At 41.4% G+C, this 22,748-nt stretch overlaps 1 protein-coding gene across 1 annotated transcript; it reads right to left on the bottom strand.

Annotated features, from left to right (window-relative positions):
- LOC141638916 (uncharacterized) lies at window positions 1-834 on the bottom strand. The gene has a single exon (XM_074448093.1). The coding sequence runs from the start codon at window positions 832-834 to the stop codon at window positions 1-3; it is 834 nt and encodes a 277-aa protein (XP_074304194.1).
- Window positions 835-22,748: the final 21,914 nt, after the last annotated feature.

The following is a 22,748-nucleotide window of genomic DNA, read 5'->3' as shown; positions in this document are numbered from 1 at the left end:
CTAATTTGACATTAGGTAGGACTGTCCTTCTTCAGATCTCGCAAGATGTTGGACCCTCATAAACTTCTCCCGCGTGGACCTTTGGCCCATATCCTGCGCTGATTGCTGACGCTGGCATCCTGGCTCCCTGATATCCTGCATCCCGTAACACTTCCAGGCCTGCTGCCCCAAGTCAGCCCATATCCATATTTTGGGCCTAACAACAGCCCCAGTAATATCCTTCCCAATAATAGCCCAAGAGTCTCTATAAAATTGATTGGTGAATCCATCTGGACCAGGAGATTTGGTAGCAGGTATGCTAAATATACACTCCATAACATCCTGAGCAGACACAGGTTTCAGCAGGATACTCCTATGATGATCAGAAATTAAGCTGCCAGTCCTGACAGTAGGAATATTTACATCCAGAGTGTCAGTGTTATCTCCCTGTAAATCCTTATAATACTCCAGGAAAGCTCTCTCAATGTTATGAGGATCAGTATGTAGTATCCTATTTTTATCCTTGATTTGGAGAATCTTATTATGCATTTGCCTAGCTCTAATCTGGTTATGAAAATATTTAGTATTCTCATCCCCCTCACATAACCATCCAACCTTAGCCTTCTGACTGAGATAGCTATGATTAGCTTTACATAGGTCCATATACTCCTCTGCAGCAGCTGATTCCTCTTGTAAAATAGTATGGTTGCTAGGATCCCCATGCATCTGAATTTGTAAATTAGATAATTTGAGCTTAGCCACTTCCACTGCTTTTTCCACATCAGCAAATTTAGCTCTATTTAGCTGCTTCAGAGGCTGTTTCAAACTCCTTTGTTTAGTAACCACCTGGTACATCCAAGATCCAGTCACTTTCTTCCTCCAAGTATTTGTAATAATATCCTAGAAATAAGGGTCATGTCCCCACATGTTGAAGTATCTGAAATGGGGTCTCTGCTGCCCATCCATTCTTCTGTAACATATGCTAGGGTTATGATCAAACAGGCCTTCAGGCAAGAAGTAAGCATAGGAAGTAGGATAAAGGTTCATCCACTCAGCATTAATCATAACTCTATCCAATCTAGAAAACACTCTAGATGAAGGGTCATGCTTATTATTCCAGGTAAAATAAGCCCCTTCAGCTTTGATATCCATAAGTTCACAATAGTCAACACAATCCCTAAACTCCACAATATCATTCCAAAGCACAGGTCTGCCAATTAACTGAGACGGTACTTCAGATTGATTTCATATGCACCTTTTCTATTTCGGTGCTACTTATGCTCTTATGTAGCACACGCGCAGATTTATGATCTCAGGCTAAGAGCTTTGAGTTACCTTAATTGTGCCTAACTGGAGCAACTGGATGAAGAAAAGAAGGTCGAGCTGGGACATGTCTCAAACTAGCGCTGTCCGGGAGGCAACCCGGAGTTTAATTTTTTAGTTGATTTACATTTCAGTTTTTGCTGTGTGTGTAATAATTGGTTTTCAAACCATAGACTGTGAACAATTTAGGCTTGGTTTTTGGTCGTATTTGTGGTTGCTATTCGCGTCTTTTGCAGGTGTTTTACTGACGCCTAGGAGTTCGCGCATTAGGGAGCTCTCGATCGAGCAATATTCTATTCGATCGAGTATCTGACTCCCTCGAATCGAATGCTTGGCTTCCTCGATCGAGCACCCACAGAAACCGACCTTTCGATCGAATAATCCTGTTTCCTCGATCGACCGCCTTTGCAGCCCAATATACTCGATCGAGTATTAAATCTTCTCGATCGAGTACCATCAAGAATGCTTGTCTAAATTTACTTCCAATGCCGCCGTTATAGAGCTGTTTGCGACCTCCCATGTTGCTGGCTGGTTTGGGGAGGTCCCTGTTTCACGCTATCTTGTGAGTTTTCCGATGTTCACTCTCTTCTTTTCTAGTTTGCATTTCCTTTCCCTGTTTTTGGGTACAATGAGGGCATTGTACGGTTTGGTTTGCGGAGGTTATGCATCCATATCTGTGTTTGCATTTATGTTTTTATTGCATTTCTGTTATCACGTTTAATTTCTATATGCATTGTTGTTTATTTTTATAAAAATTCACAAATCTCATAAAAATAGAAAAATTTCTAAAAAATCAAAAAAAAAAAATCACGTTTATTTTAGCATATAGGTTAAGTCGGAACGGTAGATTTCAATGATGAAATTGCACTATAATTTGTCATTTCACTTAAGCCTTGCATTGAACTGTTATTTTTTAGCTTTGTCTTCTGCATATCTACGAGTTAATTTTGAAATTTAGCTGAACAAATAGACTTGACCTGAAATTTTGGCAAACTACTTATAATTTCTAAGATTTAGAGCCTTATAAACTGGTGTCATTTGTGACCAGTTTTATGTAGGATTGTGAGTAGTATACTCCTTGCATAACATGTTCAATAATTTGCACGTATATGAAATTAAATTGCTTTTTGCGTACATACATTCGGGTTAGTGGTTGGTGTCACATGCAGGGAGGCGCTTACATTCCCCTTTTCTTTCATTTTTACCCATTTAACTCCACATTAGCCAAATTTGCTTGTTGACCCTTAACTACATCCAGATTTAGCATGCCTCGTCAAGCTAGTTAGTGTATGTTTTGCGGTATATAATTTATTGTGCCAAATCTGGCTTGTGTTTGATGATTTGGAGTTGGTAATTTATGAAAGAAAGAAGGAGGATGAAAAAAAGTTGAAAAAAGAAAAAAAAAACAAAAAGAAAAGAATGAAAAGAAAAATTAGAAAACCGTAAAAAAGAAAGAAGAATGAAAAGTTTGATTGACGGTTTCCACTCCTATGCTTTAATTATATCTATTGAGGAGTATGTTCGGGTTGGTGAGTTTGTATGCAGATTAAAGGGCATCGTGCTTAATTTTGATGGATTATAAATAGATATTTTCCATTTGGTTCTGTTCAGGTACTAGCTTGGCCGCTTATACCCTCACATTTCCAAAAATGTTTTGCCTTTTCCTACCCATTACCTTACTTTCCCATAATTTTTGTAAGCCCTCGACTGTGACGGGCCTTGTTTGGTTGGAATGTATGTGTACGGTAGCTAGAAGTGTCCATCATATTAGTTGCATGCATGCTTATGTCGGTCGTAGTTTAGGTAAGCGACTATTTTTCTTTCTCTCTGAAAATTCATATGCTTACCCTTTGCTTCATGAGAGAAGAGTGACCCGTGAGAGTTCATTATCGAAGGTCTTGCAAGGTCGACAGTTCAACTTTATTATAGACATCCTATAACTCATTTGCATTTGACAGTTCTCACTGTAAATATTAGTTTGCTTGCATTAAATTGGTTTAAGTGGGCATTTGTAACTAGCTCTGAGCTTTCTTTCCCGTTCCATTAGTTTACATTTAGTTTACTCGAGGACGAGTAAATTTTCGGTTTGGGGAGATTTGATACGTGCATTTTATATAGTCTTTTTAAGTCTCTTATGCACGTATTTCTATGCGATTCTCGTAGTTCTATGCTACGAAATGCCCTGAACATTCTACTTTGGTTTGTTTTGCTTTATTTGTAGGAATGGACCCGGAAGTAGCAGAATCAAGCCTTTTATCGTTCGTTTTGCTTGCATTTAGAAGATGAGTTGAATTGGAGCGGAAATACTACTATCTTGGTATGCGTAAAGCAGCTTTGAAAGCTAAATTAACAGAATAATGAGCTGCTGCAGTGGGGAATCATCGATCGAGATGTTTTGCTGACAATAGTCCTCGATCGAATGTTTTTGGAGGATGAAAAGGCTCAATCGAATGGATTCTTTATTCAATCGTGAGGAGCTATTTAGGAGTTCCTAGATCGAGTAGAACTTTCACTCGATCGAGTTATTTTTGCTGGATGTTGTTCGATCGAACAGTTCTAAAGTGCCTGATCGAGTAACTTGCTATGGACACGGGTGTTTTAGCTTAACTTCGTGTTTTAGGTTTAATAATTGTCTCTCCTATAAATAGGAGAGACGGGATTAGGCTTAGGAATGAACTTTTTTCACCAGAAAAAACTCTTTACTGTTCATCGTTACTTTGTTCTTCTACTTTATGGATCTCGCTTATGTAATCTTTCTCTTACTCTCTTTCTATTTAATCTTTCCTCTCTTTTGCTTATATCTTTTATTATGTTTATCCTTGCTTATTCTTTCGTTACTGTTTTACTATTTATCATTTGTAGCTAGTCCTTTAATGCTAGGATTAGGGGAACTATGGTAGTATAGCGATGATGCGATAGTTGGCTTAGAAAGTTTTGTTGTGAGAATTGTTTCATTAGCAATATAATTGTAATCATTTAGTTGAATGCATGCAACTGAATTACTTAACTTGGTTAAATTCAGACCTAGATCGAAAGATTGGAATGAACAGGCATGTTATGTACAATAGAATACTTTAATGAGGGCGAAAGCTAAGTTAGTAGTATTTTAGGGCGGATAGCGGACCAAAAGGACCTTTCCTTTACCCTTCTCACATCAGCCCAACTGACTTACCTTTAGCTGATTTGTATAATATCATGGTAAACCGACATCCTGGCATATTTTTCTTTATCTTATTAATCTTCTATTTCAACCCTTGCTTTTATTAGTCTAGTTTAAACAACTCAACCCCCCATTTTGTGACTTTAGACAGACCGAATAACGAGTAGATAGTGATCGCCTCCCTATGGATACGATACCCGACTTACCTCTGTTGCATTAGTAGAGCCAGTTGGTTTTATTTTTGATAGGGTTGCGATAGCCGTGTCTGCAATGTATATCAAAAGGACCATAAAAGAACGTACTTTATTAGATAAGTTTAAAGTGATACATAACCAAAACCAAAACTGTCAAAAGAGATACAACTGTTCCAAAATCCAAAACCAACTAAAGCAAATGTAAAGTCTGATAACACAGTGGAAGACTTAAACGACTCGTGATGACTCAATCCCAGCTATCCCTCCCGCATACAACTCATACCTGCTCAATAACTACTCACCATCCCTAAATGGATCACCACAATTTTTAAAATAATTAAACGGGGTCAGTTACTGATTACACATATAAGATAAAGCAATATTAATAGTATATACAATCCTCCAACATCGTCACATCACCCATCACATGGCTAGTCTGAAGATCTAGTCCTGCCAGATTACGGCCGCAACCAGTAATCCACACCGCTAGTAGGGTATCGCAGCCGTTCCCACCTAAGCCCCGCTCATCAATACCAAGCGTAAACCTATGTTCCTTAATATGCACATCCCCTCTTGTGGCAGATTCCACAAGGGGCAAATCAAGGGCATGAAGCCACTCCCGCAAATGACTCCACTCAGCTGAGGGCGCACCTCGCGAACCACAGACAAACAACAACAACCAACAACAACATCAACAATTACCAATTCAATACGATAAAGATCAATGACATCAATCAGCAACCATCAACAATCAATCAACCATCTAATACACATGTAACCAATAACTAAGTAGGAAATCCTACCTGGAAAAGCAATCACCAATATCATCCCAAAACCCCCAAATTACCCAATTAGGATTTCAACCAAAATCAAAGAAACAATATAAAAACTGTGCTAGGATCTTACTCACAATGCGGCGGTCTCAACGGCGTAAAGAACTCTGCGATCCGACAACTCTAACCCTTAGGATTTGATAGCAATGAGAGAAAGGAATGTTACGTAACTTTTCTCTTGTTCAAAATATTTAGAATGAGTGAAAAAGTAAAAAGAACTGGTAAATATAACTTTATATATCATTCTCACGTTGCTAAAAAAACCCGGCGAGTAACCCGTATAAACCGACTTACTCGATCGAGTAAGTGACTTCCTCGATCGAGTACCCATCAGTCAGAACAGTGTTTCGCATGCCACACCTACTTACTCGACAGAGTAAGTCTTACTCGATCGATTGCCCAACAGCATAGAAAACCGTAGTATTAAAGTGGTGGTCGTGTATGGCGATCACCGTGTCTAGGTGGGGCGACGGTGGTAAGAGTGGTGGTGGCCGGACTAGTGGCGGTTTGTGTGAGTGTCTTTGTACGGTGTTGGTCTTGGTCTTGGTTGGATTGTGTTGTCGTTATTGTTGGTCGTTGTTATTGTCGCCACTGTTTGGTGGTCGTGAGCTACTGGCTGGTGGTGGTGGTCCACGGCGGCGGCGGAGGTGGTGGTTGTCGGGCTAGGAGGGAGAAGAGTATGAGTCGAGATTTAATTATTAAATAATGGGAGCAATTCGGGATTTTAATTTAATTATATTAAATTATATAATTTTACTTTAATTAGTTTAGTTATTAATAATATTTAATTATCGTAATTAGGTGCCGACTTTATGGAGGAGCATATTGGTATCCGGTTGCTCTATTGATTAGCGGGATTTGCTAAAAGGTAGGTTAATCCTATTCAGTTTCAATATATGTTTGAATGGTCATGTGAGTCGTATTTTAACGGTCTTTGCATTATAAAATGATATTGGTTAATATGACTTGGTGAGTCAATAATTGGCATATTGTGCGGTATCTTGCATTTATTGTATTGTCTTGTATGTCGGAGGACTTCGTGGATTACTTGTTGCTATGGAGACATAAGGAGGTTGGGAGACCGTCTTACGCTTGTGTTGCCTCTTTCAGCTCTCCACTCCAAGAGGGATGTGCACATTAATAGCTTGAGTTACGGAGGGACTCGTGTGGTTAAGACACGGCGTCTGGCAGGGGATCTGGTTGGCATCCAGACCCGGTGCGTCTGGGCGTGTCCCGGTACTTGTTTCTCATTGTTGGTATGTCTAGGTGTGTCCCTATACCAGTGTATTTGTCGGTATGTCTGGCCGTGTCCTGGTACCGTAGTGTAGATACCTCATTTTTACACCTTCCGCCAACCACCCAGTGATGATTGGGCCGCATGTTTGGTACACGGAACGATTTATGACAGTCCGTAAGTTTATCGTCAGGTGATAGCTCAGACACTTGTGTCTACCCCTTGGTCTTCATCTACGCGCCGATACGGTCATTTTGAGAGTAATTAGAATTCATTTGGAGTCCGGGTCAAAAAACCGATTCATTTTCTAAGAAACCGTTTAAAATGCCGAGTCGGAATGCTCTAGAATATTTCGGATATTTATTCCATGATTTAATTTTATATCTTTTGTCAAAATATATCCCATATATCATATTTTAAGGAATAAGGAAGTAGAGATCTACCGCAATTCCATAAAAGAAACGCGAAAATCTTTCTTCCGCAGGAGGAAACCTCTGGGGAAATGTCGCAGCAGGTGCTGCGCTTCTTGGAAGGACCGCAGCAGCTGATGCGCCGCTTCTCCAGCTCGTTTATGCCGTTTACGGAATATTTCCGTGATTTCTTTCCAAAGTTTGTGTCATTCCAAAACTCTTCACATTTTTTGGTATAAATAGAGACCTCCGGTCTCCATATTTTTCACGATAGTGTCCGCCCTTCTCTTCTCCCTTTGCATTCTAGACTTTGCTCTAAGCTTTCAACGCCTACGTGCTTGATCAATCGACCATATAAGCTCAGATCATTCTGAGTTCCAGTCATGTTACATGACCGACCAATTTGACCACTACACATCAATCAATTAATCTAAATCCTCTAACGAGGGCACTTTCTACATACATTTGAGTCGAGGAATCACTAACGTTAACTTAGTCAATCTCGTTTCGTCAATAATATAAGTCTGAGGGTGTAAATCCCATCTTTTTTATTATATTTTATTTTTGTACTCACTATTGTAAGGTTTACGTCAAAATTATATTTAAAAAGGACTTAAAAAAACCTTTATTTCAAACTGTTTTTTTATGAAACAGCGGTTACCAGACGTCGAGAAGAAAAACAGCAACAGCTTCGCCTCTTCGAAGGGTCGCAGCATCTGTTGCGCCTCTTCCAGAGGCTGCCGCTGCTTCTGCACTTCTTCTTCTTCCTCAGGTTTCCGTGGTTTTGTTCCTTTTGTATTATTTTCCTACTTTCTTTCATTCTTTTGTACATAAACCATGTTTTAATGTTCTCCTTTTAATTATCACGTTTTATTTCGACTTAAATCCCTTATAATTCGATATTTGCGGGTTTTCGTCATTAAATCAAACTCGGATTTTAGAGGCTCGATTTGTCCATATAAAGTTTCTGAGATTTGTTCTTTGGTACATATTTCCATTGTGTATTTTCAGTTTATCAAATTCTTTCAAAGTTCGTTTCGACATTGTAAATATTTCTAACTCGTTTTAAATCGTTTTAACCCGTTTTAATTCGTGTTTATCACTTTTATGACGATGTCAGAAGTATAAACCTGCTAAAACACTTTCACTTGAGTCTAAGTATCGATAATCAATCGTAAAATCTACCAATGAATATTAACAACCCGCGGTTCTAACTTCACGGCCAGAGCTCAACTCAAGAACAGACGCAGCGGATGTTGCGCCTGTTCTGAGATGATTTCTGTCTCTGAACTTCTTTTCTCCCTTTGACATAGTTTTTAATTCCATAGTTAATTAACTAATAACCGTAATATCACCCTTAATCTGACCTATTTTATTAATTTAATTTCTACCCTTTTACTTTCTTCCTTCTTATCTTCAAAATTCTGTTTTAAGTGTATTTTTGACGTAAATCAATTAAACCTTTGTAATTCATTTCAATTTCAATTATCGTCATTTATTTATCGCATTGTTTGTGTATGATTTATTTCACTTGTTTTTCACATGTAATCAACTTTAAATCCCGACTTCGACATTAATAGTTGCTAAATTATTTGCTCGCCGACATAGTTTAATTCACATGTTAGGATTAATTTGTGGATGTTGCATTGCATGCATATAATCGACGACATATCAAATATGAACGATTTCCCTAATCATTAGTAGAGGCCGCTATCGAGGCGGGCGCGATTAGGTGTTTGATTAAAGAGCTTCCTAATATGTACCTCCACCCCTTACTCCAGATCTCTATGAACATCCCTGTTCAATGGCATCCACGAGAGTCATTCTAGACATAGAATGCTAAGGGTAACGAGTTCTTAGTGTTCATGTCACTACTTTGTGTCTTGACATGGCACGAGGTATTCGAACGGTTCTAATTTCCCATAAAAATTGTTGGCGACTCCACAAATGCAGGCTTATTCAACCTTTCACCGGTTTCAATGATTCACCAATCGGTAACGGCCTATGACGTGCTTTTTCTATCCAAGGTTCCGTGGGAGAAGTGCTGCCGCCTTAAGCACCACAACGCGTGAGTGCGCACGGCGCGGGTGGCCCATGTCCATAGTTTGGCGACTCCGCTGGGGATGATACAATTACGTGTTACCCAGGGTGAAACTTGAACGAGGTTAGGGAATAGTTTATACGAGACAGTTGTCGGTTTTCATTTCTCGACCTTCTTAGGTCGTTTTATTCGGCCTTCCTAGGCTTAACCCAACCCATTCGACCAATCGTCCCGTCTGGACGGTCCAAATTCTTATATGGGCCTAAGGATAGATAGCGATTGACGTCAACCATACCATGGTACATACTCATGTTTGTATCAAGGGCTTTCACTACTCGAGGAAATGGACTAGGAACCGACCTTACTCATGGTTGGCACGGACCTCTCCATAGACCAGGGTTTGATTGCTTGGTATGGCAACCCACCTTTTAAGTCAAAACCCTTTAAATGCACTCAGCATACCATTATAATGCATGTGTGAATGTTTGTATCATATACGTGATCACCATTTTATAAACCAAACCATGACGAAATTCTTGTAAAATAAAATCCTTTTCAAAATATAAATATTTTCAAAAGTGGCCTAAAATAGCGCAAAATGAGTCGAAACTCAGTCCAAATGTCCAGTCAAAATTCGGGCCCCAAAACCCATTTCAAAATACTCACTTCGAGTCAGCACTCCTACAACTACACTACAGTTGCCTAGGATAAACATCTCAAATTCTGTCATTTTCAAACCTCACTTGACAGAGTGGCACACGCCCACTTCACGAGTCGAGTGTCTTTTTAAGTAAGTGTGCTAAAATGGTCGATTGTGTTTTGATTCGTCGTCGATCTCTTATCCCCAGTTTCCAAGATGCCTGGAACTAGTCACGCAAGCATTAATGGACCACCCGGAAATGGTAATGATCTAATCCTAGCTGCGCTTGTCCGTCTCCAAACAAGCCAAGACCAAGCTTATGCTCGCCTCAATGCTATCGAAGGCCGAATTGTTGCCGTAGAAACTAGACTTCCTCCTGCAGAAAATGATGTTCCCGACATGAGCGTGCATGATAACCTTCCACCCTTTGTTGGACAACCAGAAGTCCACCCCCCACTAGGTCCTACCGAAGCTGAAAAGCGACTCCAATACTTGGAGGAGCAACTAATGTACCTTAAGGTAGATGACATCTACAGGGATAATAATCGCAAGTATGAGGCGGTAAATGCTCAACTGCCTACCAACTTCAACATAACTGACATCCCAAATTTCAAGGGACATGAAAACCCTTTGAACCACATTCGTGCCTTCAAAGATTATATGTCTATCAAAGGCACCAAACCCGATATATTCCTAAGGATATTTCCTTCATCTCTCGACACTATTCCTAAGCAATGGTTTTACTCTTTGGAGCAGAAGAAGATTGCCACTTGGGACGATGCCACAATTGAGTTCACTAAACAATACGCGGATAATGCTGAAATCCAAGTCAATATGCGCACTCTAGAGGTTCTTACCCAAAATGAGAAAGAAGGCTTCACCGACTTCCTAAGTAGGTGGAGAAAGACTAGCACAAAACTTGTTGAACGTCCAGATGAAGCCACTCTTGCGGAAAATTTTGTGGATAATCTGAGACCCATTTATGCAAACCATTTGAGATACCAAAACATAAAGTCTTTCAAAGACTTGAGTGTCCTAGGGACAAGAATTGAGGACGACATCCGTAAAGGACTCTTGTCCAAAACGGTAGGTCTTGGATATTAGGGTTCAACGAGTCATTCTTATGGCTCTACTAGCAAGACCGATGAGGTTAACCTTGTCGAATCATCTAAGAAAAAAACCCGCCAAGGAAGTTCACAAACATCGGTGATTCATATTCCAACGCTCTGAAAAGTTTGATAAAACAAGGTAAGCTCCAGCCCAAAGGACCTACGCCTAACCTAGAGAAGAAGTCAAAGTTCTGGGATGAGAACGCATACTGCGAATATCATAGAGGCAAGGGACACGATACGAAGAAATGCTTTAAACTGAAACATGTCCTTCAGGATATGATCGAAGATGGACGTTTACCCATACCTCCCGGAGGCAAGCCTAACAATACTCAGAATCCTCTTTGAGTTCTGATGATCACAGATGAAGAATACACCTTGGATTGTTCACACCTCATTTCTCCAGTCGAGGATGAGACTCATGAACTAGAAGATGAAGGGAGTTATTCCACCATTTCTCCTACCATTGCCAATTTCATCACATGGGCAAAAAGTGTGAGTAGGTAAGTTTCAGAGTTGGAAGCTATAGTGGCATCCCTACGCAATCCAGGCACCATACCTAGGGAAAATGTGCCGATAACTCCAAGTCTATCTCAAGAGTCTACAATGCAAGAGGTAATCGCAGTAGTTGACAATCTAGTCGAGCAAATAATCAGTCTAGAAGCTGAAATCATAAGGTTGAGAGAGCTCAGTATCGTCAACGGAATATGGGCCGATGACGATGAAGATGAGTACCTCACGGAACACTATCTAGTCAAGGTTAGTGAGGATATAGTCAAGGCTAGCGAAGATCAAGATATAGGTCACCTTACTCACTCAGGGCGTCCATACCAAAATGTCTCTCAAAACGGTCCTACGACTAATGGTCCAGTTACTACCACCAATGTCATCACACCAAATGATGGCGAAGATACATTCTACTGACCACTTACTAAAGCAACTGCAGAAGACAAAGGCTGATATTTCAGTCTGGCAACTAGTTGCGGGTTCATTTCCCCATCGTCAAGCTTTACTGCAAGCATTGGCTAAATTGAACGTAGCACACAACTCTACACCTGATGACGTAGTCAACTTAGTCTGCCAAGACTCAGTTAAAATACGTAACCCAGTTACATTTTCAAATGTAGATTTTCCTCCCTTCGGCGCCAGACATAACCTCGCTCTATACATTACGGTCACATGCTTAAAGAAGAACGTACGAATGACTTTGGTGAATAATGGCTCTGCAGTCAATGTCGTACCACTAAAGACAGCATACAAGTTGGGCATGAAAGAATCAGATTAGACTCCTACCAACCAAGGTGTTCGAGCATACGATGGAACATGACGTAAGGTAGTAGGGCTAATTAACCTCACTATAGCCATAGGAAAATCGAGCGAAAGGTTAATTTTCAGATAGTGGATATCGAAGCATCATTCAATATACTTCTGGGAAGGCCTTGGATTCACGCTTCCAAAGCGGTAACATCCACCTTGCACCAAAAGATCAAGATTCCTCTAGATGGCAAAGTAGTGACAATCACTTCGTCACCTATCAAGGCCGTGATAGAGAAAATGTCAAGCAACCAAGTAGTCAAAGACCCAGTATATGAGCTTGGGGGATTTCATAAATCTTGTAGAAAGCGAAATGGCGCCTCTATACTTCAACCCATACTCCAATTTAGTGGTCAACCACATACTCAAGTCCCAGGGATACTTCCCAGGAATGCCATTAAACCCTGCCAAGAAGAATACCTTCGCACCTTATAAGGAAGGAAATTCTCAAAGGATACCATTAGGTTTGGGATACAAGCCCACGAAAGCAGAAGCCTTAGAAATGCTTACCCAATTCCAAAACCGTAAGGACAAAGGAATCCAAATGCGATCCTATCTCCCTACCCTAAATGGATACTTCGTTAGAGAAGGGAGTCAAGAATACTTTCACAGGTTTTCTGAACCTTGGCATTATAAGGGAATATAACTAGCCGGAATCGAGGTCTTCCACGATTGCTACTTCATCCCTCCAGAAACGGTTTCTACCGTCAAAACTCGTCAAACACCTTGTTTAGACGAACAAGCCGTTAGCCTTTTGTTCGAAGAAGACCGCTAATTACCGACACTAGTTCAAATCGGCAGAAGGGATGGAGAAAGTCGATCAAATGGACAAACAACCAAGGAAAGCTCTTCAAGGTCTCTACTGGAGAAGGAGAGATGTTCAAAAGAGAACCTGAAGACAACGAATTCGAGTCAGAGTCGGAGTCGGAGTCGAAATCAGAGTCTGAGTCTAGAGAAGTCGCTAGAGAGTCTTCTTCTGTCGTCACTCCCCATTCCCTTGTTTCTCCTAGCATAGCATCGCACAGTAACAGCAGCCTGGGAAATGTCCCAGCAGCTGTCCCTTTACCGCCACTGACTACTGAACAGATGACTTCTTTGTTTCAACTCTTTCCAAAATTTAATATGAATAAATCAGATTCTGCTTACTCTTTGTGTTTTTCTGAATGCAATTCTATTTACGATGATACTGAGGATGATCCTAACCCATACTCAGTCGAATTACCTCCCTATATAATTAAAGAGATACTACAAGAGGGGGAAGGGGCACTAGTTATAGAGAACAATGAACCCATCAACGTAGGAACCGAACTAGAACCCCAAGAACTTAGGATATGGACGACCTTAAACCCAACTGAAAGGGCAAATTTCATCGACATCCTACACGAGTTCAAGGACGTATTCGCTTGGTCTCAAAAGGACATACCAGGGGTCGACAGGGATATTGCAGAACATCGAATTCCAATCAAAACAGGTTTCAAACCCGTAAAACAGAAGCTTCGTCGGATGAGGACCGAGTGGGATCTTAAGATCAAAGAAGAAGTCGATAAGCAATTCAAAGCAGGGTTCATCAAGGTTTCCGAGTATTCAGACTTGGTGGCTAACATAGTCCCCGTACCCAAAACGGATGGGCGAATCTGGGTTTGTGTTGATTTCAGAGACTTGAACAAAGCTAGTCCTAAGGACGACTTCCCTCTACCACACATCGACATATTGGTTGATAATACAGCGGATCACGCATTACTATCCTTCATGGACGGGTATGCAGGGTATAAACAGATCAAAATGGCCATAGAAGATATGCATAAAACGGCCTTCATCACTCAATGGGGCACATATTGCTATACAGTTATGCCATTTGGGCTAATCAATGCTGGAGCTATAAATCAACGCACTGCGACCACATTACTACATGACATGATGCATAAAGAAGTAGAAGTGTAAGTGGATGATATGATTGTCAAATCCAAAGATAGGAAGGGGCATATCGATAACCTTCGCAAATTCTTCCTAAGACTGCGAAAATACAACATGAGGCTCAATCCTCAGAAGTGTGCATTCGGAGTAACGTCAGGCAAACTTCTGGGATATGTCGTCAGCTAGAGGGGAATAGAAATTGATCCATCCAAGATCAAAGCCTTAATCGAAATGCCTTAACCTCAAACAGAGAAGGAGGTTAGAGGATTTCCAGGCAAAGTGCAGTATATAAGTCGATTCATATCGAAGCTCACTATGATTCGTGAACCTATTTTCAAGAAGCTTAAGAAAACAGGTCATACCATATGGGACAACGACTGTCAAAAGGCGTTTGACAGGATTAAGGAGATACTGGCTAAGCCACCAGTGCTAATGCCTCCCCAACGAGATCAACCTCTTGGTTTATATCTCACAGTCACCGAAATAGCCATGGGGGCTATGCTCGCACAGACTGTAGGAAAGGAAGAAAGAGCTATCTACTACCTTAGTAAGAAGTTCTTAGAATACGAGTGTAAGTACACACCTCTCGAAAAGACATGTATCGCTCTTGTGTGGGCAACAAAGAAGCTATGCCATTACATGCTTAGCTACTCCGTCAAGGTGTATTCTAAAATGGATCCCGTCAAATACCTCTTCGAGAAACCCGTTCTCAACGGACGTTTGGAAGGTGGACCTTAATGCTCTCAGAGTTCGATCTTAAATACGTACCTTTGAAAGTCATAAAGGGATGTGTCGTTACTGAATTCTTCGCAGATAATCCTATCAATGATACCCAAGCAATAGACATGTGGTCATTTACAGATGAAGATATCCTACAGACCAATGTAGACTCTTGAGATCTTTATTTTGATGGGGCATCGAATTTAAGAGGATTTGGAATAGGAGTGTTGCTCATTTCTTCTGAAGGCGAGCATACACCACTTTCTATCAAACTCGACTTTGAGGTGATAAATAACACAGCAGAGTATGAAGCTTGCCTCATTGGTCTACAAGCAGCAGTGAGTTTAGGCATTAAGAATCTTCGAGTTCACGGAGACTCATCTTTGATCATTAACCAAGTTATAGGATCTTGGAAAATTCGAAGTGTAAGCCTGGCACCCTATCAGGCTAGGATAGATCAAGTTGCCCAATTCTTCGATCAGGTCACTTATTTACACCTACCTTGTGAAGAGAATCAATTTCCAGACGCTCTTGCAAAACTTGCATCTTTGATTAATATGCCAGACAACGTTGTTGAAATGACTTTATGCATTGAACGACGGTCAAAACCAGCCTATGTACACCTCCTTACAGATGAAGAAGAAAGTCCAGAGGAACCTTGGTTCCAAGCCATTCAAAACTTCAAACTTAATGGTACATACCCATCAGATATGGATAAGAGGGGACAATGCGCCATACGCCTACTAGCCTATCAGTACCTCCTCATGCAGGGAGAATTGTACAAAAGAACACCACTTGGTGTCGTCTTGCGTCGCCTTGATCATTCACAGACACAAAAAGTGATAGAAGAAGTTTACGATGGAGAATGCGGTCCTCATATGAGTGGACCCATGATGGCAAAGAAAATAACGCGTCTGGGATATTACTGGACGATAATGGAGTCAGATTGTATTAAATACGTCAGACATTGCCATAATTGCCAGATCTTCGGGAATGTACAACATGTCCCTCCCTCAATGTTTTACACCATGACATCTCCTTGGCCATTTTATGCTTGGGGGATCGATATCATTGGGAAGATCACTCCAGCTGGAATAGGAGGTCACTGTTTCATTTTGGTAGCTATCGACTATTTTACCAAATGGGTCGAGGCAGCATCTTACACTGCTCTTACAGCTAAACATGTGACTAAGTTCATACAAACCAATATCATCTGTCGATATGGTTGCCCACATGAGATCATCAGTGACAATGAGTCTTATTTCCAGGCCGAAGCTGCACAATTAGTAGCCAAATACAAAATCAAACACCACTATTCCTCGCCTTATAGACCTCAAACTAATGGCGCAGTAGAGGCGGCTAACAAGAATGTCATCACGATCCTCAAGAAAATGATTGACAATTATCGAGATTGGCCTAGCAAAATACCTTTTGCACTGTTGGGTTATCGCACATCAGTCAGGACGCCCACTGGGGCCACTCCTTTCTTTCTGACTTACGGCATCGAAGCTGTACAACCAGTTGAATTAAAAATTCCATCCCTACGCATTTTGCTCGAAAATCAAATTCCAGAAGCTGAATGGAATAGGGATCGATATGAAGAACTCATCCTTTTGGATGAACGACGATTGCGGGCATTACATAATGTGCAGACATATCAAGCACGTATCAAACGAGCCTTTAACAAACGGGTTAAGCCCACGAACATCAAAGAAGGAGATTTGGTGCTCAAGTCAGTCAGGGCTCTCCTGCCTGTCGATCCACGAGGAAAGTTTAAACCTAACTGGGCCGGACCTTTCTTAGTCAAGTCCATACTCTCGGGGGGTGCGGTTTGGATTACCGACCTAGATGGGAATGAATTTGCTAACCCAACCAACCTAGACCAACTGAAACGATATTACCCTTAGAATAGGACAGGAAAACGCGCCTCGCGTAACCCACGTGCCGCTCATGCGACACGAAATAAACCGGCCCCTGGACAGCTAAAGCTTATGTCACTATGCTCTTGCATTTTGACATTTCGACATCCTCATATCATCAAAAAATTGAATTGTACTTCCTTTAGGAGTAAGTAAAGCTCCTGCTTATTTTCTAAGTTCATTATAAGCTCTTGCTTTGAATAATTATTCTTTTACATTTACTCGCACTACGCACATGGTTTGATTTCATTTTTTCTAATGAATACGTAGGCAATCCTTCATAGGATACAACCGATTATTTTAAAATGTAAATAAAAGGACATTCGCAATTGCATTTGAAATTCGACAAGAATAATAAAAGAAAATCATAACAGTTTCTTAACTAATTAATCTTTTATTCATTGTTCCATAAATAATAATATGCCAAATACATATAAAATGAAAATGCTGAAATAATGCTAGGCTAGGATTCTAAAAACCCCGCCGTTTATTACAAATTAATAATAAATAATACTATAATAAATGACTAAGGCTATTCTTCCATTTTCCCTTTGCCTTTGTCACCTTTGTCATATTTCTTGTCTCGACCACGAGTCGGGCGCTCTTACGTTGTCTCTGACCTAATCACCAACGGTCTCTCTCCCGGTCTAGATTTACCATTTCGATCCATCACCATCTCCACGGCAGAAGCGGTTTTCGGTTTCTTCGACGGATGAACGACTCAGAATCCGGCCTCTTCTTCCTCTTCAGTCAAGTACTTTTGGTTCTCCTTTTCTACTTCACGGATTTTGTAATCCACAGGCTCGTGTTTCCTCAGCTTCTCACGTTCTTCAGGGGTACCAGCCTTTCTCCATTGCAAGTATGAGTCAGATACCCATAAGGAGCCAATAGGAACTGGTATGAACCACATGTTCCTCTGGGCCTACCAAATTACACATTCCCGACAAGTATCTGAAGTATGTGCCAATGCAGTTTGAGGAACATTATCCAACTTCGGAATTTTATGCATAAAGCCCACTTGCCTCATCAATCTCTCCGGAAAAATGCAAACCATGAATTTCAAGCCAGGGACACGAACTGACCGTGTCGGATCCAAAGATGAGACTCTAGTGAGTGACCTAAGATGCCACCATGGCACAATCCACCGGATCAAGGGACCTCCTTCGCTCTTCAACTTATTGTCCCAATAGTTGCATACCCGAGTGAAGTCCACCATGTATAGCCTAGTTCTCATTGTAATTGATTGAGCATGATATCCGGGCACATTAACTGGGAGGCTCGATCAACCGCAGTCGCTCCATCAGCCAAACCTGCAAAAGAAAAGAGGGAATTAGTACCCATATGTCGACCAAAAAAACGAAAAAAAAAAAAAAAAAAAAGAAAGGTCGAAAAATGGTTTCTTACCTGCATGATGACGGGACTTCCCAAATAAGGGAGCTCGCAGTTAGCCTTTCTATTGTCCAAATCAAGAATGGTTTCCCCTAAGACTAGGCATGCTGGGCTCTTGCGCAGCTCCATTTGTTCCACTAGGCTCAGAAAACGAGGATCCCATCTCATCTCCTTATCAACATGCCCTTGAAGGACATAGAAATGCAGTAGACAAAACCCGAAGGCTCTACACCTCGCAACATAAGAAATGGTAGGGTCCTCCCTATTTATAAATCGGTCAATAAAGTCAAACATACGGACTCCTTTCGAGGTCACAAGACGGTCCACCTCGGCCTTGGTCAATCCAAGCAAGTCCCTAAATTTACCTTTATATCCTTGAGAGCTAGGGGAATAGCCGGTACATTTTTTGGGTCCCATCCTCCAACAGAAGCTATTTCTTCAGGGAAAGGACAAATTTTGCCTCCCGGAAAGGCGAATACGTGAAAATTCGGGTCCCAATACTCAAGACAAGCATCCAAGAAAGGCTTCACAACTTTCACTAATTTGAGACTCAAGATCGATCCTAAATAAAAGTACCCATGTCATGTTTCTCAACATTTGTGAACTCATTCGTCCACTCCTTCAAACGGTTCTCAAAGGCATCCATAATTTGAAATTTTTTTGAGAAGATTTGAGAGATTCTATGTGATAGACGGAAGAAAGAAGAAGGAATTGTGTGAATAAAAGCTTTCCCGAGGTCTCTATTTATACTATTCGTTGTTTCCTAAATTCTATCAAAATCTGACTAACCGGAGAAATGACGCAGCATCTGCTGCGCCTCTTCCCCAGGCCATTTTCCGTGTTCTCAGCTTTGGATCTTTCCTATTTTGGTTTTTGCTATAATTTCCTATTACTATAGGATCTTAATTTGGTAATTCCGTCAAATTACCAAGTTTTAGGTTTCCTAATTCTTTTCGTGTTCGCTTTTCGAGGCAAAGTCGACATTTTCGCCAAATGCGCACACTTACTCCTTTTTTATTTCTTTTTTTAGGGGGAATCATTTCACTCCTTTTTTCCAATACATTTCACACTTAGACATTTCTTTTTTAGTTTATTTTTAGGGGGTAGCCCTCCCTACCGTCCGGTCATTTTTTCTCATTTCTGGGCATTTTTGCGCATTTTTCGTCATTTTTGTCATTTTTGCTCATTCTCGGGCACTTTTTTACTTTTTTTACATTTTCCGCCAATTTAGGCCACTTACATGATATTTGTTTTACGCGTAAATTTCGGCAGCATGACGGCACAAACCGTCACCTACCAAACCTGTTTTTTTTAAGCTAACCTGCAGGAACAGCAAACACCCAGCAGCAAAGGCATGCAGGCCATTATATACACAACCAAAATACAGTATATACATCAAACTGGGGGCTCTCGCCCGAAACAGAGTCCGAAAAGTCCAAAATGTACAAAATGTATACATGACAACAACAAAAAAGGTAGGGCAGCTAGTCCTGGTCGCCACTCAACTCAGCTACGGTGGCCTCGAAGGCGACAATCTCGCCGTCCCTGACCTCAAGCTTCCTCAGCAAACGAGTTGTCTCCTCTCAGAACTGCGCCAGCTCGCACTCCAGGTGACGCTCTCTCTGCATACAAATGAAGAAATGCCTCATTTCAATCAGTCCAATAAAATGCAAGAAATTGCAACGAAATTTGAAATAAAATAAGAAAAGGAATGAGAGGTTCATACCTGTCGTCCTCGGCCGCCTACGAGTGCCTCAATGGCCGTAGCCCGCAGCCGGTTGTCCATCCTCCACAGCGCCACATACTAAGACGATGCCTGTAGATACCCAGTATCTGCACCTTCCAAAAACCACTCGATGATAATCGGACTAGAACGTGTTTTTGATATGCATGCGTGGATTGGCTATACATGAGACGGTTTAATGTACTACTCGGATATGAAAAATGATTTCATAAATGGTTTTCTAACTTCATTTGCATTAAAATAACACTATTTAGAGTTAAAACCGTCTTCGGACCCAAAACCGACTCAAAAACCCGCAACTCGAGTCAACCTGAGTCAACCGGAGTCAACCCAAATCTCGAATGTCAAAAATAATGCCATGAATTTCTTTATCATGTCATTTCCATTAAAATGACCCTAATTAGAGTCAAAGCCGACACCGGGCCAAAAACCGACTCCAAATTCAAATCCCGACTCACACGGGTCAAACCCGAGTCAAGCACACAAAACACCTACCTCAAGTAACACCCAAAATCATCTTATTAGGTGCCCATATTGTTACACGACATCCTATTTGATTACCACAAATCAAACCAATCAAACAATGGATAGAGCAAAGGCCACGTCCAAATTGAAAGGGACAGTACACCCCTTTGAATCACTAGGTGGCTCGCGCCTCAATGGGTATCTCCTTAGCCTCAAAGAAAACTCAACCGACCTACCACCCTCGCGCCCCAAAGGGGTTGCCTGGCACTGTTCTGTTTTGTTTTTAGCACCTATCTAGGACGATCCCGATTACGGTTAACCCGAATACGTGACGGATCAGATTGACGAGTTTGCATTTTACACTTTATCCTTTAAACACACTTTTTCAAATAAATGGATCGTGTTAAGCATCATGACCCGAATTTGGTAAATGGATATTTAATTTCCATTTTCACATGCAAATCAATCTGAATCCAACTCGTCATCATTTTCTTGATATTTGGATAAACATACCGACTTAGGAAATTCTCACATGTTACGTTAAACTTTTGGATGTGCATTCATGCATTTACACAGTTTTATCAACTCTTGCACTTAAACAACCACGATCGATCAGTAGAGGCCGCTAACGCGGGCGGGATTGGGTGTCTGATTAAAGGGCTTCCCAATATGTACCCTCACCCCTTAATCAGAACCTTTGGATAGTTGATGACCTTATCCAGGGCGTACGAGAGTCATTTTAGGCATAGAATGCTAAAAGGGGGATGAGTCCTTATCTTTAGCACCTATGTCAAACACCGTTTTTTGCCTTGGTTGACCTTGGTATAAAGTGGATTTGAACGGGTTCCAAGCATCCCATAAATGCTTGGTGGCAACTCCGAACATCTCAACATCGTTTTGTAGCCCTTGCCGAGACGAAACCGACCGATCTAAAGCGATCCGGTAGAAAGCATCTTTACGCCGCCGAGCGTGGCTTTCAAAAGACGGAAGTACGTCCACAATTTGGCTTGGCGTCCATGTGGCCCATGTTCACAGTGCCACCTGTATTTGAATAACAAAGAAGGTTCAAAAAAGGAACAAACGCATTCCTATGCAATGAAACAATAAAAACAGCCAAAACTGGGGGCTTACCCTCCTCACTAGGTGCTGGCACTCCTCCAAGCCAGTGTCTGTCACCTCCTCGCCGAAGTTGCGGATCTCCGAGATCGTCGTCATACCCGTCACATCAGTGTACTCGAGGGTCTTTGGGTAAGCTGGGGGCTCGACGCCTGCCACCTCGATCTCCTACAAGGTTCAAATAGCTCTTTATTTGACGATCATTCGCCATTTGTCAAATCAATTCAAAAACAAGAAAAAGGTAAAATACTTACCACGATCGGCCAGAACGCCAACCTCCGGAAAACGAACTCGGAGTACTCCTCACCAGGAAGAAGGAGGGCATCACCACTCGCGTCGGTTAAGTTAGCCTCTCTCTCGGCGTCAGAAGGCTCCCTAAACATCGTCTGTGGAGGATCGATGGGAACCGTGAAGGTGTCACGAGAGCACTGCCGTGTCAAACGCTCGCCCAGGTACCACACAGGTCCCATGGGCGTCCTCAGCAACAGCCGACTCGAGCTCCTGGGACGAAGGACCTCGGCCACGAAAGCTGGAGCCTCAGGGTAGTCCTCCCAAGGTCTAGGCACCCACTAAAATAAGCAAACGAGGGGTCATTCTGATGTGAACATTATTTGCACACATTTAGTCCCCTAATTGAGCCTATTTTGTATACTATTATAAAATTCCATAGCCATTTTATCCGTCAAATGCTTTCTATTTTGCTTTCCTAGTGCATTTCGTATGTTTTGTAGGAAAGGAGATAATAAGGCGGAAATTCCCGTCTTTCTTGCATATTTGGAAGCTTATTGATGATATTAGATGGACTAGTATGAAGAGTAGGCAAGAATGATGACCAAGAATGTAGGAATAAAGAGTATATAGAAGGATCATAGGGTTAAAAGTAAGGATGAAGAGAAGGAAGGCATTACAAAAAGAAATTGCTCGGAACAAAACCGAGAGTTGCTCCTTTGGATCTGAAAGTATGCTAGATGAAACGGCGTTGAAAAATCAAGTGATCTAGGCTTTTGAATCATTCCAATAAGAGTCCGGATGAGAAAATGACATCCGTTTTACAATCCGAGCTCAAACAAAGAAGTTGTCCGCCAATCCGCTCGTCCCGAGACCCAATCCGCTCGTCTCCTGCAGGACGAGCGTCTTCCCTTCAAGACGCTCGGATTGTTTGACAGACAAGAATGAAGAAAAACACTGCCTTAAGATCCGAGCGTCCCGTGCTTGATCCGCTCGTCTCCCCCTGCTACTGGACG

This window comes from Silene latifolia, unplaced genomic scaffold (assembly GCF_048544455.1).
Source record: "Silene latifolia isolate original U9 population unplaced genomic scaffold, ASM4854445v1 scaffold_228, whole genome shotgun sequence".
Classification (NCBI taxonomy): Eukaryota; Viridiplantae; Streptophyta; class Magnoliopsida; order Caryophyllales; family Caryophyllaceae; genus Silene; species Silene latifolia.
The sequence above is the reverse complement of the archived record's forward strand: the minus strand, read 5'-3'. Positions and strand labels throughout refer to the sequence as shown.